Source organism: Eumetopias jubatus, unplaced genomic scaffold (genome assembly GCF_037043125.1).
Source record: "Eumetopias jubatus isolate StellerSeaLion01/CBP00866 unplaced genomic scaffold, mEumJub1_p1.0 scaffold_3, whole genome shotgun sequence".
NCBI classification, from domain to species: domain Eukaryota; kingdom Metazoa; phylum Chordata; class Mammalia; order Carnivora; family Otariidae; genus Eumetopias; species Eumetopias jubatus.
In genome coordinates, this window is record NW_028274809.1 from 115,165,294 (window position 1) to 115,188,095 (window position 22,802).

Below are 22,802 nucleotides of genomic sequence, written 5' to 3' on the forward strand. Positions count from 1 at the left end.
ATATAAATATTCATCAGGGATATTGGCCTGTAGTTTTCTTTTGTTGTAACGTTCTTACCTAGCTTTGGTATTGGTTAATGTTGCCCTCATAAAATAAGTTTGGGAGTTTTCCGCTTCAATGTTTTGGAGAGTTTGAGAAGGATTGGCTTAGAATTTACCACTGAAACCATATATATGCTCCTGGGCTGTTCAGATTTTCTTTTTCTTCCTAATTCAGTTTTGGGAGGTTATATGTTTCTAGAAATTTACTGATTTCTTCTAGACTGTCCAATTTGTTGGCATATAATTTTTCATAATATTCCCTCTTAGAACCACTTTTGCTGCATCCAAAAGATTTTGGATCATTGGATTTTCATTATTATTTGTTTCCATGTATTTTTTTATTACCTCTTTGATTTCTTGGTTGACCCATTCACTGTTCAGTAGTTTTCTATCCCTTCACTTTGAGCCTATGTGTGTCCTTAAAGCTGAAGTGAGTCTCTTATATGGTTGGGACTTGTTTTTAATGCATTGAGACACTCTATGCTTAATTGGAGAATTTAATCCAATTACACTTAAAGTAATTATTGATGGATAAGGCTATTGATAGGTAATTATTAATTTTAGTAGTTAATAATCACTGATAGGTACTAATGTCGTATTATTTTCTGGCTGTTTTGTAGTTCCCTTGTTTCTTCTTTTTCTTTCACTGTTTTTCTTTGTGAATTGATGATTTTCCATAGTGGTATGCTTTGATTCCCTTTGCTCTGCCTCTTGTGTATCTACTGTAGATTTTTGTTTATATAAAATATTTTATTGTTATAATAGCCTCAAGCTAATGACAGCTTTGCATACAAAAACTCTACTCTTTTACACTCCCCATAATCTTACCTCTTTTTATATTGTGTGTGTATTTGCCTTTTTTAAATATTGTGTACCCACTAACATTATTGTAGCTATTGTTATTTTTAATACCTTTGTCCTTTATGCTTTTTTTTAAAAAAGATTTTATTTATTTATTTGAGAGAGAGAATGAGAGAGAGAGAGCATGAGAGGGGGGAGGGTCGGAGGGAGAAGCAGACTCCCTGCTGAGCAGGGAGCCCGATGCGGGACTTGATCCCGGGACTCCAGGATCATGACCTGAGCCGAAGGCAGTTGCTTAACCAACTGAGCCACCCAGGTGCCCCTGTCCTTTATCCTTTTGAGTTAAGTGATTAACATACCTCCATATTATAATATTACAGTATTCTGAATTTGGCTAGTTAACATATTGTTAACAATATGTGTTATATTTTCATATTACTAATTTGCATCCTTTCATTTCGTCTTAAACTCCTTTCAGCATTTCTTGTAAGGCAGGTTTAGTGGGGATGAATTCCCTCAGTTTTTGTCTTTTGGGAAAGTCTCTCTCTTTCATTTCTGAAAGGAATCTTTGCTAGGTAAAGTGTTCTTGGTTGGCAGCTTTTTTCTTTGAGTGCTTTGAATATATCATCCCACTCTCTTCAGGCCTGCAAGGTTTCTGATAAGAAATCTGCTGATTATCTTATAGGGGTTCCTTTATATGTGAGGAACTTTTTTTTCTTGCTGATTTTAAAATTCTCTATCTTTTATTTTAGGCAGTTTTATTATAATGTGTCTTGGAGAAGGTGGTTTTGTGTTGAAATTTTGGGGTTACCTATTAGCTCCATAAACTTGGATGTCTAAATTTCTCACCAGATTTGGGCTTCTCAACCATTATTCCTTAAATAGGCTTTCTGCTCCCTTCTCTCTTTCTTCTCCTGGGACTCCAATAATGGATAGATTATTTCTTTTGATGATACCCCATAATTCACATAGGCTTCTTTCATTCTTTTATTTTTCTGCTCCTCTGACTAGATAATTTCAAATGATCTGGCTTATCATTCACTATATCTTTCTTTTGCTTGGTCAAGTCTGTTGTTGAAGCTTTTTATGAATTCTTCAATTTAGTCATTGTGTTTTTCAACTCTAGATTTCTACTTTTTTTTTTAATGGTTTCTATTTCTTTGTGGAACTTCTCAATTTATTCATGTGTTGTTTTCCTAATGTTATTTAGTTGTCTCTTTTCTTAAAGTTGACTAAACTTTTTTTTTTTGACTAAACTTTTTAAAGAGGATTATTCTAAGTTCTTTGTCAGACAGTTCATGATTTCCATTTTTTTAGAGTCATTAGAATTTCATTAGTTTCCTTTGGTGGTTATATATTTTATTGATTATTCATGATTCTTGTGTCCTTGTGTTGGTATCTGTATATTTGAGGAAGTAGGCACCTCTTCTAGCCTTTACAGACTGGCTTTATGAGGCAAAGCCCTTCACCAATCAGCCTGTCCAGAGATTCTGGGTGGACCATCTGGTGGAGTACTCAAGTGGACAGGTCTGGTGCCTGGGTTAGTAGGTGGGCAGGCCTAGTGCTTGAGTACACAGGGACCAGTCTGGTGCCTAGGTCACAGGGTGGAACTGAAGCCTAGGTTCACTGGGGTGTGCTTGGTACTTAAATCTGTGGTGATGGGCTTGGGACCTTGGTCTGTGTGGGCAGACCTGGATCCTAGGTTTCCAGGCACCAACCAGGCATTAGGGACCCCTGGGGTGAGCCTAGTATCTAGGTCCACTGAGGCTCGTCTGGTACCTAGACAGGCTGGAAGCCTGGTTTTGTGAGAGCCAACCTGGAGTCTAGGACTACAGGAGTTGGCCTGTATCCTGGAGCCCTCAGGAGATGTCATGGAGGTTAGATTTGCAGGGGTCATTATGGCACTTGGGTGGACCAAGAATCTGAGTCTATGGGAGTTTGCCATGAACCTGGGGGCTGACCTGGTACTTGGAATTTGGGGCTACAGTAGCTAGCCTGGTGCTGAAGTGGGTCAAAAGCTTGGGTATACAATAGTCATCCTGTCTCTGGGCCCTGTCATCTTATCTTCTTTGTAGGGCCAAAGTTGTTGCCTGGGAGCTGGCTGATGCTGGGATGTGTCAGGAGCCTGGGTTCATGGGAGCTTGCTGGGAACCTGGAGGTTGTCTGGAACCACTGGAGCCTGCTTTGCCCGTTGGGCCATGGACCTAGGTTTGCAGGAGCCACCTATGGCCACTGGAGCCAATAGGCACTGGGGTGAGCTGGTGGCCTTGGTTCACAGGTTCTATCTGTGGAGCCTGATGCCTAGGAGCCACCTGATGATGTAGAATCCTACACGTAACAGGGTGGGCAGGAGCCTGGGTTCATAAGAGCCTGCTAGAGAGCCACCAAGGGCATTAAGAGTCAGCCTGGTGTTGGGGTGGGCTGAACTGGAGTCTGCAGTGAAGTCAGACACTTACTTTGCTCAGCTTCTCTTAGAGAGAGTCTTTCTCTCTCCATGATGAGCTGTCTGGGCTCAGACGAAAGATGAAAGGGGTCTGTGAATCTATCTGTCCTCCTTAGTGTGTCTTTTCTTACATCTGATCTTCACCCAGGTGCTATAATCCCTCACCTAGAATCCTTAGCTCTTGTAAAGTATTTTCATGCATGGATAGTTCTTAAAATTGATTTTTGGGGATGGTACAAGTACTAGAAATTCCTATACCACCATTTTGCTGGCATCACTCCTCCAACTCAGTATTTTTTTTTAAGATTTTATTTATTTATTTGACAGAGAGAGAGTGACAGCAAGAGAGGGAACACAAGCAGGGGGAGTGGGAGAGGGAGAAGCAGATTCCCCGCTGAGCAGGGAGCCCGATGTGGGGCTCGATCCCAGGACCCCGGGATCATGACCTGAGCCGAAGGCAGATGCTTAATGACTGAGCCACCCAGGCGCCCCTAACCCAGTATTTTTAATTAAAGTTACCCAGTATAAATATTAGTTTTAGCCAAAGAGCATAGTGATGTGCATAGTGATATCATAACTGTGTTATAATTCATAGGTATTTTTAAGATTTCATTCGTACCTAAAATGTAGTAAGTCTTATTTCCTTATGTGTTAACTAGGTAGGCATTCATTTCCCTAGATAGAACTTGGCAGTTTTTTAAAAAATTTGCCAGATCTCAGGTTACATGAAAGCCCGTTTCTAATAACTTTGAAGAAAGATGTTTGATATTCATAAATCTTACATAATGTTTTTCAGAAACTGCAATATATGTGTATGTGCATATGAACATATATGCATGTGTGTGTACATTTTGTGTGGTTATATACATACAAAAACTGCATTTGCATATATCTGTATGTATATATGTATATTTTAAATGGAGGACAGTGATCTTTAGAGTCAACATCATAGCTTCTGACTGTGGTTAGAAAATACTTTGTATGGGACACCTGGGTGGCTCAGTTGGTTAAGCATTTGCCTTCAGCTCAGGTCACGATCCCAGAGTCCTAGGATCGAGTCCCGCATCGGGCTCCCTGCCCAGCAGGGAACCTGCTTCTCCCTTTGCCTGCCGCTCCCTTTGCTTGTGCTCTCTCTCTCTCTCTCTCTGACAAATAAATAAAATCTTCAAAAAAAAAAGAAAATACTTTATATATAGGAGATCATCCCATAATAGTTATTTATAGGTGTCATACTTTCTCTGTGTCTAATTTCTTCATATGTCTTGTTCTTTGTAGAATATTAAAGAAGAGGCTTTATAAGATATAAATAACATCTGTTCAATATTTAGAGAATGTTTAGAACTTGAAATTAAACAAACAAAAAAACATTTAAACTAAGCTTACCTGATTTCTGTTCCATTTCAATAATATTTAAATGACTTAATTAAGACAAATCAATATACAGTCTTCTGTTTCACTTAGACCTATTGGCAGTTCTATTCACTCAGACCTAGTTTTTTGAGGCTAAATTTTTTTTAAAGATTTTATTTATTTGAGGGGGCGCCTGGGTGGCTCAGTTGGTTAAACGACTGCCTTCGGCTCAGGTCATGATCCCAGGGTCCTGGGATCGAGCCCCGCATCGGGCTCCCTGCTCGGCGGGAAGCCTGCTTCTCCCTCTCCCACTCCCCCTGCTTGTGTTCCCTCTCTCGCTGTCTCTCTCTCTCTCTCTCTCTCTCTCTCTCTGTGTCAATTAAATAAATAAAATTAAAAAAAAAAGATTTTATTTATTTGAGAGAGAGAATGAGAGAGAGAGAGAGAGCACATGAGAAGGGGGAGGGTCAGAGGGAGAAGCAGACTCCTCTCTGAGCAGGGAGCCCGATGCGGGACTCGATCCTGGGACTCCAGGATCATGATCTGAGCCAAAGGCAGTTGCTTAACCAACTGAGCCACCCAGGCGCCCTGAGGCTAAATTTTTTAATGGCATTAATGGGACTATTTTTAAAAAGTGGTTGCTACTTGTTTTGTTCACTGTTGAATATTTCAGCCTGTTTGAAATCTGGACTGTGGCAATATCTAGCTCTCAAAGCTGACTAATATTATTATTAAGTTAATTATAAAGCCAGAAATTTTATATATATATATTTTTTTAAGATTTTATTTTTATTCATGAGAGAGAGAGAGGCAGAGGGAGAAGCAGGCTCCCAAGGAGCAAGGAGCCCGATGCGGGACTCGATCCCAGGACTCTGGGATCATGACCTGAGCCGAAGGCAGATGCTTAAACATCTGAGCCACCCAGGCGCCCCAGAAATTTTATATATTTTTACTAAAGACAGGGTCATTAATTTTGTTTCCTTCTCTCTGGGGCAGTTTTCAATGAGTGTATAGCTCAAGCCTCGTATAGTGTCATTCACATCCTAAATTGTGGCAAAAATTTTTTTACTTCAGCTTCAATTTATTGAGCACAGCTACTTTGGATTCTTGGTTAACACTGTTATATACTTTGTCTCAATGAGATAGGCATGAAATCATTGCCTTTTTATAGCTGAGAGAAATGAATGCTGAAAAATGTATTGGCTTCACTAAGGACAAATACATAGTTAAGGTCAGAACATTTACTATGCCAGTGACTTTGAAACAATGGTAATTCACTGGAATTACACCATGAGCTTATTAAAAGAACAGTGAGTAGGTCCCCCCCTGCCTCCAATATATCTGAGTTACGGTTCTGAGATAGAGAGCAAGCGTTTGTATTTATTATTATTATTATTATTAATTTATCTGAGAGGGAGAGAGAGCACGAGATGGGGGAGGGTCAGAGGGAGGAGCAGACTCCCTGCTGAGCAGGGAGCCCGATGTGGGACTCGATCCCAGGACTCCAGGATCATGACCTAAGCCAAAGGCAGATGCCCCACGTTTGTATATTTTTGCTCTCCCCCCCAACATGATTCTCATGCATACCATTCTCTTTTACCAGTGACTATCAGCCTTGGCTGCATATTAAAATCATCAGGGAATTTTTTTTTAAAGATTTTATTTATTTATTTGACAGAGAGAGACACAGTGAAAGAGGGAACACAAGCAGGGGGAGTGGGAGAGGGAGAAGCAGCCTTCCCGCTGAGCAGGAAGCCAGATGCGGGGCTCGAACCCAGGACCCCGGGATCATGACCTGAGCCGAAGGCAGATGCTTAATGACTGAGCCAGCCAGGTGCCCCTCATCAGGGAATTTTTAAAAATCCCAATGTCCAGGCTGCACTGTAGACTATTTGGGTCAGAATTTCTGGGGATTGAGCTCGGGGATCAGCATTTTTTAAAGTCCTGTACAGGGTCCCATTATCTATATCCAACATACAGAACCATTGCCCTGTGCTAGGCCAGTACTTCTCAGCTGCCACTGACTGAGGAACTTGTTGAAAGTAGATAGTAGGTGTTAGATGGGACAGAATATATATTTTTTCATTGTTTTCCATGTAGTTCTGATGTGTAGCCAGGTTTGGAAACTTATATAGTGTAATACAACTGTGTACTGAAAACCAAAAGGAAAAAGTCAGTCCTGGCATTATTTGGATTTTTCATTATAAATTATTCTGTCATTCTTACTATACTTTTGTTAACTTGTTTGTATAGGGTTAAAATTATTTTTAACCTTTTTGTGGTTAAATATAAAGCACATAAGAATTGTATAAAACAGTATCACAAAGCAAACACCCATGTAACCCCTATATAGATAAATAACATTTAAAGAATAGAACATAGCACCTTAGAAGTTCTGCTGTGCCCATTGCAGGCACTGCCCCTTCCACTCTGAAGGGTGATGGATATCTTACATGGTAATCACTTCCTAGCTTTTCTATAAAATTTAACCACCTAACCAGGCATCCCTATAGTTTTGCATTTTTTTAAACATCATATAGGTGGACTCATGCTGTGCATATTGTTTTGTGTGTGGTGTCTTTTACTCTATGTGGCAGTTGTCAATGTTGTTGCATGTGGCTCTGGTTTGTTCGTTTTCATTGCTTTGTAGTGGTACATCCATACAGTGGAATATTATTCTTAACCATGAGAAATTGAGATAGAGAAGTTTATTACTCACAGGTCCTGGAGGAAGTACACAGCACAACTGGAGGCACCACACAGGGAAGTCAAGACAGGGTACAGGCAGAGAGAGAGGCAGGACCTGGGGCACATGCCTTATTAGGGTCTGTGGGTGGAGTGTTTTGGGGCTCATGGGATAAGGCCAGATTAGTCAATTCAAACCAAAAAGAGAGGGAGCTTGGGTAAGCTCCATGGGGGTCTTATGTGAGAGGTACACAAGGGGAAGGCCCTGGGAGGTGGAGGAGACTATTGATCACAAGGGAAGTCATATCAGGAACTTAGATTTGCTTAGGCTCTGCAGGCTGCTGTCTGGGACATGCACTTGCATTAGGGGCTAGTGTCAGGTTTTGGTCACTGCAGGCCTCTTGGACAGCGGGGCAGCAGTACTGTGCAGTAGCTTAGTGAAAGTCTGGACATTGTTTTTCAAATATTTTCTCCTAGTCTGTGGCTTGTCTTCCATTTCTCTTGACCTACTGGGAAATTAGTTGGGATTTCATTCAAATCTATAGATCAGGCTGGAGAGAACATCTTTAAATGTTTACTTTTTAAAAATGTAAGTACAATACATTCCTCCATTTAGGTCTCCATAATTTCTTTCAGATACTTTTTTGTTTTAAGTCTAGATATCTGCATGTTTTTTGTTATATTTATTCGTATGTGTTTGATGTTTTTAATGGTATAGGGCATAGTTTTAAAATTTCATTTTCTACTTGCGCTTTTCTAGTATGTAGATATATAGTTGAACTATATATATATACAGATAGATAGATAGATAGTTGAACTTTAGATATTAATCTTTATCCACCGACCTTAATACATTTACTAATGCAGATAGTTGTCTCTAGATGTTTTTGGGTTACCTACATACACATTTATGCCATCTACAGGTAATGACAGTTTTCTTTCTGCCCAATATTTATGCTTCTTTTTGTTTTCCTGCTTCATTGCACTGGCTTTGATGTCCAATTCAGGCTGAATAAAAGTGGTGATAGAATAGGCATTTTTACTAATGATGTACTGTATGGTATAACATTTATTATACATAGCATAATAAAATTAAATAAAAAAAGAATAGGCATTTTTGTTTTGCTCCTGATATCACGTGGTAAAGCTTTCCACAACTTGCCATTAAATATGATGCTTGCTATTGGATTCTTGTAGATACTCTTTATCATATTAAGGAATGTTTCCTTTTGTTTCTGGTGAGCTAAGAGTTTTTATGAAAATCCATCTATCAAAAAATGATAAGATTGATTTTTGAATGTTAAATCATCTGGAATGAACTTGGCTTGATTGTGATGTATTATCCTTTTAAAATATCTCTGGATTTGATTTGCTAATCTTTAGCTGAGGATTTTTGCATCCATATTAATGAGAAGGATGAAGTTTGTAATTTTAAGAATTTATTATTTGAGGGAGAGAGAGAGTGAGCAAGTGCCGGTGGAGGGGCAGAGGGAGAGAGAATCAAGCCAACCCCCCACTGAGCCCGACATGAGGCTCGATCCTATGACCTCAAGATCATGACCTGAACCAAAATCAAGAGCTGGATACTCAGCTGACTGAGCCACCCAGGTGCCCCTGAAGTTTGTAATTTAAAAAATAATGTCTTTGACTTTGTTAGAAGGGTAAGCTGACTTTATACCACAAGTTCAGATATTTTCCCCCTCTCTGGAGGAGTTTTTGGGATTGGTATTATTTTTTTATTAAACAATTGGAGGAATTCACTAGTAAGGCCATCTGCATTTGAAGTTTTTTTTATAAGAAGAGTTTTATTAAACAGATTCTACTTTTTAAATAAATATAAGACTTTTGATTTTCTTCTTGTGTCATTTTTAATAAGGTGTATTTTTTAAGGAATCTATCATTTTATCCATATTGATTTTTGTTTGCTTATTCTTTTAGCTATTGAGAGAAGTGTGTTAAAAGATTTTTTACTATAGTTGTAGATTTCTGCATTTCTTTAGATTTATTAACTTGTTTTATATTATTTTGAAGTTATGTTATTGGGTGCATGAAGATTTATTTATTTATTTATTTTTTAAAGATTTTTATTTATTTGACAGAGACACAGCAAGAGAGAGAAACAAGCAGGGGGAGTGGGAGAGGGAGAAGCAGGCTTCCTGCCAAGCAAGGAGCCTGATGTGGGGCTCGATCCCAGAATCCTGGGATCATGACCTGAGCCAAAGGCAGACGCTTAATGACTGAGCCACCCAGGCACCCCTGGGTGCATGAAGATTTAGAATAGGGGTATATCCCTGGTGGATTAATAAGCCTTTTTTATTAAGCAGTGCCCTTTATTACTTCTAATAATGTCTCTTGCCTTAAAGTTTGCATTGTCTGTTTTCTTTTGGTTAGTGCTATTTCTTTTTTCCACATTACTTTTGATGATTCTATGTTCTTAATTTAAGGTGTGTCTCTTGTAAGTAATAAAAAGTTAGATTCAAACTGAGTGGCAGATATCTCTGAATACCTTTCCCCAGTCTGGTTTAGAGTCTCTACCGCTGCATTCTTATATTCCTTTATAATAGTTCTTACACAGAACTTAATTTACTGGTCTGCTTCCCCTGTAAGGGCATGAACCGTAATTTGTTTATCCTTTTAGCCCCTGTACCAAATATAATGTCTGACATCTAGTAGACATTCAACAAATGTTTGCTGAATGCATTGGTGTATCATTGGTTTCCAGATCATTCTCTTGGAGCCCTTGCACTCTTAGCCATGTCTATAGGCTACTTTGTTGGGGTAGGGCTGGGGACAGGGGGCCATTCAGAGGGGTACTGTGCAGGCAGAGCTTCACGTCCTATATCCCCACTGCAAAGTGAAGTTCTTTGACAAGTTGAGGATAAAATAAGATTCTACCTGAAGAAAGGGATCTTCTGCTTTAATGTTTTTGAATTGTTTGTCCAAGCCAGGAGTGCCTGAGTGGCTCAGTCAGTTAAGGGTCCGACTTTTGATTTCAGCTCAGGTCATGATCTCAGGGTAGTGAGATTGAGCCCCACATTGGGCTCTGCCCTCAGTGGGGAGTCTGCTTGAGATTCTCTCTCTCCCTCTCCCTCTGCCACTCCCCACCATGTTCATGCTCTCTCTCTCTCTCTGTCTCTCTTAAATAAAAATAAATAAATCTTTAAAAAAAAATCCTTTGTCCAGGCCATTGGATTTGAAATATTTTTGAACCAGAACCTTGGTAAGAAATTTATTTTACATTGTTTACTGAAACAAGTTGCATGAAACAGTCCTTGTCCTTATTATGTATGATGCCCTTTGATATTTTATATGTTCTGTTTTTTTAAATAAGGGTCATGATCAACTAAAGTGATTTCAGTTGACCTCAATTTGAAGAACAGTCTTGGTGCGGTGGATTTTGGTATCAATAAAAATTGGGTTCAAATTCTTACTTGACAGTTTTCTAGATGTTTGATCTCAGATCTTCCCTTTTCTTATCCATAAAAGAGAGATCATGCCTATCTTTCAGGGTTGTTGTGAGGATTAAATGTGATAATGCTTATAAAAGAATTAGTGCAGTGTCTGATACATAGTTAAAAACAAATGTTCTGTGTGCTTTGGGGAACAGATCTATGATAGTCCGTTCAAGTTGGACATGAACATATTTTACAAGTTCTATAGAATTTTTCTCACCAGCAGAACATACATTAGAAATACTTTTACCTGTTACAAATTGGAATTGTTTTAGTAGTTAATTAAAAAATGAGACCATACATATCAATCCAATTTTATTTAAAATACCGTAAATAATTAGATGTGACAATAAACTAAAGGAAATTTAGATAAGATTAGTGTAGAACTGAAGAATTCAGTAACTTACTCCCTGAATTGGAAAAAATCAGGTGCTTAGCCTTAGATAGCACAAGCGGCACTTTAACATTGTTTTGAAAAGTAATAAGGAACCCGCCAACAATATAAATATGCCAAAACAAAATAAAATAACTTTTTTATGCTTTCCATTATAGGTGTGTTGAAGTTGTGAAAGCGTCTCAATATGTAGAGTTAGCAAATGATCTGGAAATAAACAAGGCAATTACATACTTGAGACAAAAGGACTTTAACCAAGTAAGTTTTTAAAAGTTTTAGATGACGTTTTATATGTTAACTGATGAAAGCAATAATCTTGGGCAATTTTTTCTAGAATATTGTTATCTGTGATTATTCTGAAGTTGAGTAATGTTTTTACTTGTCTTAACATCGTTTCCAATAATACAGTATTACTTTAATTTTGACCTGTTTGTCCTGTTTGTCCGCATGTAAATACTGTTCATGTAAAGCATGGTTCCTAAATTACTAAACCATATTCTAGTGCAGAGATCAACTTTCCCGTAGAAATTTTCAAACTGTTACCTAAAGCTGTAAGGTATTTTAGAATCAGAAAAGGCCAGGAGCCCAACTGGTAGCCTGATGCTTCCATCTCCTGTTCTTATCAGAGCAGCTTTCCTGTTACCTGTTTTGTATATTTGATTTACTCATTAACATTGCATTGGACATAAAAGAGTCCCATTGCTATACATAGTTTCATAATGCTCCAGGATCTCTTGCTGGTACCACTGCTACCTTGCTACCTTAGGTCAAAATGGAATGGGTACTCCACCTTCAGTAGTCTCTCTCAAATGAGACCTAGTTGTGACAAGACCTAGAATAGACAGCTTTAAAAAGGAAGGATGGGGGTGGTGATAACAGAAGAGAGTAAACAGAATGAAACTTGATATCCTGGTTCATAAAACCAATGATTAGTGTCAAATGTGCCCACAACTGGAAAACTCAGCTCCTCCCAAGTTTAGACCCAGAGAGGTAGGGCCAGAGGAAGCCACAGTATCTTTCCTGCATCCTCTCCCAAGCCTGTGTTTTCAGTTTTTCTTCCTACCTAAGGGCCTTCCTTTTGTCTAGGAGACAACAGAAATGACTAACTCCTTTCTGGAGGAAGGGGGTGATACAGCCTCAGGGTTCATAAATCATTATATGATTAATATAATGCAGTCCCATGGACTGGTTCCATTGTATATATGCATTTAGTATGCTTAACCTTTTTTGGCATTTGTAAAGCACCAAAAAGACTTTCAAAGTACCTTTATGTCTGTTGTGTCATTTGATTGTCACACTCATGGTCATTAAAAATGCCAGTGATAACTATAACTGTTGTAATGCTTTTCCAGTGGAAGTGAAGTCAGACAAATTGGTCTTTATTATCTTGCCAAAGTCATCTATGCACCAAAAAAATAATTTTTATGTGTGTGATAAGTACTGTGTAGGTGACAAAATAGAGAAAACCGTGTTTGCCAGTTTTCTCTTGATACTTTATTTTTAAATGGTCTTTATAGAAAGATTTAACAATGTATTACCACGGTTTATGTTTTAAAACTGTCCGTTAAAGGATAAACTCTTTTTTTCATTTTAAAATTCATTTAACCCAAATCATATTGTTTGCTGCTTTCCTAGCTATCCTCATTTAAAATACCTTATGCTCCATTTGCATTTTCAAGATTTTAGTGTACCTATGTTTTAAAAATGTAATTTCTGCTTTCTTTTCAACATTGCTGCTTTGACTTTGTGTTTCTTTTATTTGTATATTGTAAGTATGATGAGGTGGGTATAATATAACCTTAGTTGAAAGGAACCTTGTTAAGTTAAAAGGGATTGGGTTGACATAACTCAGAATGATCATTTGATGAGGACTACTTTATTAACAATTCAAAATAAAAGAGAAAAATGTAGGCCTTCTTCTATGAGGTTATAATTCTATAGCTGAGTAAAGATGCTGAAATCTCAGAGTATGTTTCTTTGCGATGATAGTGCTGTTTTCTAGTCACCTTTGTAGTAGAGAAGGAATCCACTAAAAAGCCAAAGGTAGATGAAATGAAGAATTTTGGTCTGAAGGCCAGTGATAATGTATGGACAGATGCAGTGGAATGCAGAAACCAGTAGGTAGATGGCATCTTTCACTAAAGAAACCCAAAATGGGGATATATCTATTTTCCTAATCATTTGTGGGGGGGGAAAGAAACACAACCCAAACTAACAATGTTAATTTTCATTATTTCATTATTTGTTTTGCTGTTTAACTCTAAATTTAATTTTATTAGGTGGACTTTTATCAGTTTCACTTGTAAATTAAATGAATTGTATAATATTTTTAAAAACAAATATTGGCTATGCATTTATCGAACATGTAAAGAACAGTTTTGAAAACCGCCCATTTTAAAGCTAGATATCCTGGAACTGTTCCCTTTATTAGAATAATTTTGTAGCTTTTTAAGAGTAATTTATAGTTTAGAAATTTAAAATATGAAATATGTTTTTATTCTCTCAGCTATTTTTTAATGAATGTTGTAAAGTTTGAGGCACTTGGGTGGCTCAGTCAGTTGAGTGGCCGACTTTTGGTTTTGGCTCAGGTCATGATCTCAGTCTCTACACTCAGCAGGGAGTCTTAGGATTTTTTCTCTCTCCTTCCCCTCTGCCCCTCCCCCCATTCACGCCCTCACACACTCATGCTCTCTCTCTCAAATAAATAAATAAATCTTTAAATGAATGTTGTAAAGGTCAAAATATTTCTGTTTTTCTTTTAAATAGTGGCTTAGGATTGCATTGCTTTTTATATATTTGAATTCATAGTAACCTTTTGAGGGAAGAACAATTAGTTGTTATATGTAGTCTTAAAGTCTTGTTACTAATCACCCACAAGTAACAAAGATGAAAATTTAAAAATCTAAGACATTTTCAGGCGCTTGGGTGGCTCAGTTGGTTGGGCGACTGCCTTTGGCTCAGGTCATGATCCTGGAGTCCCGGGATCAAGTCCGGCATCGGGCTCCCTGCTCGGTGGGGAGTCTGCTTCTCCCTCTGACCCTCCCCCCTCTCATGCTCTCTTTCTCTATCTCATTCTCTCTCTCAAATAAATAAATAAAATCTTTAAAAAAAAACTAAGACATTTTCTTGACTATAATATGAATAGTTGTTTCTAAAAGGAATGATGTAAACTATATAGCATTATGGTTTTTTTTTTAATTATTGTTGTTGTTAGTTTGCTTTTGATAATGTGCTTTATGGATGTCATAAATATCAGAAAACAGTTTCTTTCCCTCTGTACTTTACTTCAGAGAAATTTAATGGATATGTGAGTTACACCTATTCATGTACCTTATATTTTAAATTAACACATTATATTATTATGACACACTCTAAAAGTAAAGATTAAAACATTGTCAATTCTTATTCAAAGTGAAACGCAGCCTATAAAACCTAGAGATTCAAAACAGCAGTGACTTTTACATTAATAGCCGTGGAGATTGTGTAAAGAGTCAGTGAGATAACTTCTACAGGATGAACAATGTAAGCAGCAATAATTTTGAGGTGCATTTTAGGAACTTCTTGGCAATTCTGTCAAAGATTCTTCCAAGAGAGTAAGTGAGAAACAGAATCTCAAAAGTGAGCGTATGATGTTGGGGTCTATTTTGTTCCAGGGTTTACTTTGTAGAATTATAAACTACTAGCCTAGAAACTTCCAGTGGTTTTCTTTAAAATAATCAAAAACCCTTGAAAAGAATAATTGCCTATATTATAACCAATATATGTAGAATCTAGTATTTTAGAATCTTTTACCCGTAACAAAATTGAGTCAGTACATTTAATGGTACTTCATTTGAGGTCAAACACTTGCATGACGCAGATTTGTCAGATATTTTCAATATTAGCAGCTCTTAACCATCATAAAAGCTAAAGTAGGATTTTGGGTTGGACTCAACTCTCTTTAAGAGCAGAAGGTGCCAAGAAGCCAAGCATTTTCTATTCAGTAAATGTATTTTGAAGGAAGGAAGGAAAACCCATTGCCTTCCTCCACTTTTTTTTCTGTTATTTCTCAGGCATTTCTAGGTTGTGTACTCACTCACCTTTCATGCAAAGTTTTGACCATTCCAAATATCCTGTTTGGTTAGGATTGTCTCAGACTGGCCAAGTGCTTAAAATGCACTTTCATTTCTCATGGCTTGAGAATATAATTATATTTGGATCTACTTAAGATAATTTCTTGTAATACTTCCAGAATTAGTTTCTGTCATCAGTTTTGGAAAATTCTCCACCATTAGTCTTTCTTCCCTTTTTGGAACTCCAGTTACATCTCAGACCTTTTCACTGTGTTCCCATATGTCTCTTATGTTCTTTCCTGAGACCTTTTCTTAGCCTCTGTTTTTGGTTTGCTTATTTAGTCTGAACATTTTCTGGGATCTTGACATTCAGATTCTGGTTGCCTCAGTAGTTCTCTGGTGTCTTCAAAAGATATTTGTAGTATTTTAATATAACTTTTCTAATTGTTCTCTGTAGAATGGTCTTCTATAGGCTGGTCTCTGATAGCCAGAAGCAGAAATTCTAGAATTATTTTGTAAAGAGCAAATTTGATTGTGTCTCTTAGGTAAAACTTCACTTATACCCCATTATGCAAGATAAAAACTAAACTGTGCCATAAGACTCACAAGGCCCAGTATTTACTGCTCTCCAGCTGTATCTGATCTGCTGTTAAGCCCATCTAATATGTTCTTAATTTGTTATTGTATTTTTAGGGTTTTTGAATTCTTTTTTATAAATTTTAATTCTCAAATGAAATTCTCATCTTGTCATCTGTTTTCTTAAACATATTAAGACCCCCTTTGTGTCCTTCCCTGGCCTAATACTCTATATACACTGATCTTTACCCCAACCTTAAGCCTGAATACTGTCATATTACAATGGTCGTAACTTCCAGATATTTCATTTCTAGGCTGTAGAGACCTTAAAAATGTTTGAAAAAAAGGACAGTAGAGTGAAAAGTGCAGCTGCAACCAACCTCTCATTTCTTTATTATTTGGTAAGTTTTGTGGTTTTTTTTTTTATAACTAAGAGTTGATAATGTGGTATTTTTATTTTGCTGATTTTCTGCCTGAAGAGCATGCCTAGAGAGGCTCCAAAGAAGACTGGTGGAGAATGTTCGTAGAATTGGGTGTCTAGAATTGGGTGGTCATGACAAGTTCTGGGCCAGGGATCAAGTCTGTGGACATGAGTGAGAGGACCATCTCAGAAGTAGAAGGGAGGGAGAAAAATTATGGTGCTAAGCATCACTCAGAGAATTATAAAATGTAGATCTAGAAGATGAACTAGAGATTTTTTTTTCTTTGAGAGAGAGAAAGAGAGAGGTGAGGGGAGGGGCAGAGGGAGAGGGAGAGAGACAATCTTGAGCAGACTCCCCACCCAGTGTGAAGTCTGACACAGGGCCTGATGTCATGACTCTGAGATCATGACCTAAGCCAAAATCAAGAGTCTGATGCCTAACCAACTAAGGCACCCTGGTGCCCCCTATTTCAACACCATGTTAGTAGTAAAGAAAGTGATGTCTCAGGTTAAATGATTTATGCAAGGTACAGTGTCATGCATAAGAAGCACACTTTGAGCATCTGCTGGGTCCCAGTCGTGGGGAATAACAAAAGCATAGAAGATCACTAAAAGGGCACTTTCTTAATGTGGAACAGAGGAAGCATGCAGGTAGCCTAGGAGAGAAGAAAGGAAGGTTGGTTAGAAGTAGAGAACAATAAATTAATATAGATAATAAGTGCTTCAGAAATTCAGTGGCAGGGCGCCTGGGTGGCTCAGGCGGTTAAGCATCTGCCTGCAGCTCAGGTCATGATGCCAGGGCCCTGGGATTGAGCCCTGCATCAGGCTCCTTGCTCAGCAGGGAGCCTACTTCTTCCTCTGCCTGCCCGCTCCCCCTACTTGTGCTTGCTTGCTTGCTCTCTCTCTCTCTCTCTGTCAAATAAATCTTAAAAAATTCAGTGGAGGCAGATAACATTTTGGGAGACTAAAGGAATGAACAAAAGCACAGAGGCAGGAAAGCTGGGAGATGATGTGTACATAAGGATCACTATATTTAGTTAAACTATATTTCTAGTCCCTCTTCGAGCTTCTGATCTGTGCCTAATTACTGCGATTTACTGCTGTGCTGAACTACTGTTCAGTGGAAAGATGTTATTCCCTGCATGTGTTGGATGGAAAAGAGCTCAAAATCACTGGTGAAGAATGCCTCCAGTATTTTAAGTCTGCCAGGAGAGTGGTGCCAGGTGCAGGTTTAGAAGAGGCTGCAGATTGGGAGAGATGCTGCGTTTGTTTTTAAATATATTTAAAAAAATTTTTGTAGCAGTGGTGATATATTTAAATAGAAATGTCCAGGAACATGTGGAACTGATCTCAGATGGGAAGTTAGGGTTAGACATAAAATTTGATGATCATCTCTGTAGAGGTTAAAGTTTTGATAATAGATGCTATGGGCTGATTGTTTGTATCCCCCTCCCCCAACCAAATTCTTATATTGAAGCCCAACCCCCCAGCGTGACTGTATTTGGAGGTAAGGACTTCGAGAGATAATTAGGGTTAGATGAAGTCATGAGAGGGATGAAGTCCTGAGAGTCCCCTGATGGTATTAGGACTCTTATTAGAAAAGGAGAATCCAGAGCCTTCTCTCTGCCATGTGAGGACACAGCAAAGAAGCCATCTGCAAACCGGGAAGTTGCTTTCACCAAACACCACATTTGCTGGCACCTTGATCTTGGATCTCCCAGCCTCCAGAACTATGAGAAATAAATGTTTGCTGTTGAAGCCAATCTATGGTATTTTGCTATAGCAGCCTGAACTGACTAAGACAATAGAGGGTATTTCCAAGTGTGAGAGTGTAGCACAGAACTGAGAACTAACTTTGGGATTCGCATACATTAAAGACACAAGAATAAGACTCGAATCAAAAGACAGGAAAACAACCATAGTATGATGTCTGAGGTAAAGGAAGGCACCAAGAGGAAGTATATAACTTTGAAATCAGAGAGGTAGCACACAAGAATGAAGGGTCAGGAGAGGCCATTTTTGCTGATGAGACAGCAAACTCTGAGCTGGAGATTAGCTTGCATGAAGTTTACTGGGCAGATCTCTTTGGATCAGCACCTCGGGGAGAAGGATTGGCAGCAGCACTGAATGGAGAAGGAAGTTGGGCTGTGACGCAGTCACCACAGGCCTTAGCCAACCCTGCTGGACACCCTGAATTGGGATGGCTGCTTAGCACCCTCTCCCTGGGGTAAGGGGGCTGGGCCTTTGTACCTCTGCATCAGCCAGTCATTGGGTACAGTCTGCTCACCAGGAAGGGGGTGCAACTTTGGGCAAGGCAGCTCTTTCCTTTGGGCTAGAGTGATTCACAGAAAGCTGACAGCTGACACTGGTGGCCAGCAACATTCCCAGCACTTCTGAAGGACAAGTATGGGGGGCTGAAGCACAGTCTCCATTGTCGCATTACATTTGAATTTAGAAAATCATTTGTGATTTTTGTGAAAATGATTTAATTAGTGACCACATCTTTACCAAGTTTGATGAATGTTTGGGAGGAGACCAAGAAGATTTTTTAAAAAGGAAGAAAGATGGTTAGGTTTAGTCAACTGAACAGAGTCATCACAATATCTGTTCAATAATTTGTTGCACCTAGGTCTGAGGAAAATAATTGTTTTGAGGCAAAATTAGGAGTCTGGCTTCTAGTATGTAGTTGTGTCAGTTTCTATTGCTCTGTAATAAGCTGCCCCAGAAGATAGTGGCTTAAAATAACCATGTATTTGCTCATATTTTACCTGAAAAGGCTGGGTTCACTTGGGTGGTCCTTCTGCTGGTCTGGCCTGGGGTCACTCATCTTGCTGCCATCTTCTGAGGCTTGACTGATGCTGCATTGTCCCAATGCTTCCCTCACATCTGCAACTGAGCTGTTGACCAGCGTCTCATTCCTCCTTCTCTGGCAGGGGAGCCCAGACTTCTGACATGGGTTAGGGTCCATAGGAGGAGACCCCAGTGCACTCAGGTGCTTCCCAGGCCAAAATGTTTACCCCTCCAAGGACACTCATAGTCTCACCAGTCACAGCATTAGGTCTAGATAGAGATGGGGCTTTCTCAGGCGCAGGCCCTCTTGATCCAAAGGTCTAGGAACAGAAAAACACACCATCTACCCCATAGACTTAACATCCTGTGGTGCAATAAGAATGGGGTAACTGTAATAGATACTCTTGTTCAAAAGGGGTGAGATGGAGGTACCTTGCAGTCACTGGTCCTGAATGGGTCAGAAATCCAGCTAAGTGCATGGGGCCAGTGCCCCCTAAAGTGGGAAAAGGGAATGTTCCTAAGTTAGGACCCAACTCTGATCCCTGGGAATGGTACCCCCAACCCTTTGGGCTCTGTGGCTCTTGGCTCTGCTTTCAGAGAGCACCTTCCTTTTACAGAAAAAATACCCTATAGTTGCAGCTGAATACCTTTCTTAGCTTGCTTTCTGCCCAGAAAAATTGGGGACCCAGAGGCCTTCTTTCATTTTGGACTGTGTCTGTCCCTTTAATCCAAGCTGGGAACACTTAAGCTGGTACAATTCCCTTAAAAAACTTGGCAGGTGTTCTATAAATCTTACTGAGGGTGCCTACATGCCCCAAAAGCCATATCCACAGTTCTTTTCAAGGCAGACCCCTTTCCACTTAGTTGTACAAGGCTTTTGTGGACTAGAGCCCCAAAGATACTTGAAAGCTTTTTTCTACCTGAGAGAGAAGATCTGCTTTGCTAGGCACTACCTTAATATTTCTGAGAGGTTTCCCAAGGGTATTCCCGCCCCACCCTTGATGTGATCTCTACCCTGCAACCAGTTCTTACTCTGAGACTCTTGCTGCTAAGAGAAACTAGAGATATAATTTTATTTTCCAACCCAACAGGTCCTGGTTTTTCTTTATTTCTTCTAAATTCAAGTTGGAAAATCAGAACACTTCTCTCTTAAGCTCCTTTCTCTTTGTGTACTTTTTCATACCCAGTTAAAGTAAGGTAATTGGCACTTTTAACCTCCTGCCTAGAAACCTCCTTGGCCACATGCATACATTTACTAAGTACACTTTCTAACTTCCAAGTCAGTGTAGATGCCAGTTTTCCCAGTTGTTTCATGACTGCAAAACATGACTTTCCCTTTATGCAGCCTCTGCTAACAATTCCTTACTGCCTCTCCAGCCTCCACTAATATGGTTCTAATGCTTCTATAAATTTTGCCTGCTGCCTAGTCCAAAAGACAAGGTTATATGTTTTAGTTTTTATGACAGCAGCAGCCCACTTTTAGGTACCAATTTTTATATCAAATACATGAATGTTCATCACAGCATTATTCATAATGAACAAAAGTGGGTGGGCACAACCCAGGTATCCATCAACAATGAATGGATAAACAAAATGTGGCCTATCCATACAATGGGATATTATTCAGCTATAAACAGGAATGAAGCACTGATGCATAATACAACATGGATGAGCCTTGAAAAGGTTATGCTAAGTGAAGGAAGCCAGACATAAAAAGCATCTATTATATGATTGTATTTATTATGAAATGTCCAGAATAGGCAAATCCATGGAGATGGAAAGCAGGTAAGTGGCTGCCAGGGGCCAGAGGGGGAGGGAGAATAGGGAGTGACTGCTAATGGGTACAGGATATCTTTTGGGGGTGGTGATAAAAGTATTCTGGAAATAGATACTGGTGGTGGTGGTACAACTTTCTGCGAATGTCTTAAATGTCACAGAATTGTACATTTTTAGAAATGTGAACTGTATCTCAGTTTTTTAAAAGCTCAGGGAAGCAGTCAGCGGGAGCGTTATCGGAGAAGGGTTACAGGACCTAGCACTTTACATAGTGGTGGGGGAGCTATGGAAGTGAAGGGGCAGAAGGAGGGTCAGGGGGTCTGAACAGTGACAGAGTGACAGGTATGTCCAGCACCACCCAAAAGGGGGCCTTCATGGAGAGGCCCATGGAAAGCAGTTGCCTCTACATGACTGCCTCCTCTGTGGGTCCAGAGCCAAGCCCCATCAGGGATCAAGGGCCCTGTGGTCAGCAGGGACAGCACAGTTGGGAAGAGCCAGAGGTGGAGTCAAAGTGAATGAGGACAGGCTGGAACTCACAGGCATTTCTGCATCAGTCCTGCCACTGATGACCAGAAAAAGACCTTCAGAGGGTAAAAGCTGCTGCTTCATGTCTGCGGTCCTCATGTCCTATAAATTCCTTTCCGCCAGCTCTATAGACAAGAACCATACGGGGAAGGGGATTCTGGGAAATCTGGTTCCTAGTTTAAGCAAGCTGACACGGCACAGATGCTGCACTATTTCAGAATTGAAAGGTCCATGCAGCTTAAGTGAATGATGGCAAGGTCCTGATGGAGCATTTGGCAGAGGAGACAGAGAGAAGACAATTCATTGCTAGAAATGCAAGTCCTAGTAGGCAGCGCAACCAATTTGATTGAGGAGCAGAAAGGATAGTGATGCCTTTATAGCTGTATCAGTGCCCTAGGTTTGGGAAGCATAGTACTGCAATTGTGATATGAAATTTGGGCGTTCAGAATGGAGCCACTTACACGTAAATAGTGTTGTTATTCAAACCATGAGTCTGTGAAGAAGTCTTACCATAAGAAACTTGGGTAGCTGAAGGAGCTTGCTGATTAAAAATCTTTTGTAGAATAAGCCTATCAAGACCAAGATATGTAAAATATTTCTGTTTATCATATTTGTAATCTCAGAAAATCTGTTTATCAGGTCTGTAATCCAGAACAGTCAGAAAAGGTATTTGATGAACTCCAAATATTTTGTATTTCATTTAGGAAAATGAATTTGCACAAGCCAGCAGCTATGCAGATTTAGCTGTGAACTCCGATAGATATAATCCCTCAGCTCTGACTAATAAAGGGAATACAGTTTTTGCAAATGGTGATTATGAGAAGGCAGCTGAATTTTATAAAGAGGCTCTAAGAAATGATTCTTCTTGTACTGAAGCACTTTATAATATTGGTAAGTAAAACCAGCAAAATTGCTGTTTTGGGTTTTCTCCTTTACAATTTTTTTCTCTTTTCTTTTTTTAAATTGGCTTAAAGAGCTCCAATTCATTAGAGAGAAGAGTTGACTTCCTGGTAACAAAAAATTGAAAAGAAGGTTCTTGGATTATTAATTATTTTTAATGGAATTGATTCCAAAGTTATACACATGTAAAATTTGGATAGATGTTGTCTCTTGCCCTCTAAAAAGACTTTTCCAATTTATGTGCCACCATAGTATATGAGACTGACTGGTTTCCCAAGTTCCTGTTAATATTGGATATTTAACTCTTGCCAAACTGATGGGTGGAAAAAACCCATTTCCTTCCTTTTTAATTATCAATTTCAAACATAAAGAAATTCTACAGAAAAATAAATACTCATGTCCCTACCAACTATATTTAACACATTTTAACATTTTGTCATATTCACATCAGGTATTGTTTTTAAACAAAATGTTGTAAGACCTAGAGGCATACCACCATCTTATTCCCTTCCCTGCCTGTCAGAGGTCACCTGACATGGGTATCATTTCTTCCTGTTCATGAGTTTGCAGTGTGGCAAACACATTGATGCAATAC

General features: G+C 39.1%; 1 protein-coding gene across 1 annotated transcript in view; it reads left to right on the top strand.

The window, feature by feature from the left end:
* IFT88 (intraflagellar transport 88) overlaps positions 1-22,802 on the top strand; it is a 145,488-nt gene that overhangs the window by 55,145 nt on the left and 67,541 nt on the right. Inside the window, exons 15-17 of the mRNA XM_028105472.2 lie at positions 11,326-11,425; positions 16,110-16,196; positions 22,012-22,198. Coding sequence (XP_027961273.1) covers positions 11,326-11,425; positions 16,110-16,196; positions 22,012-22,198 — 374 coding nt within the window. The remainder of the gene's footprint in view (positions 1-11,325; positions 11,426-16,109; positions 16,197-22,011; positions 22,199-22,802) is intronic.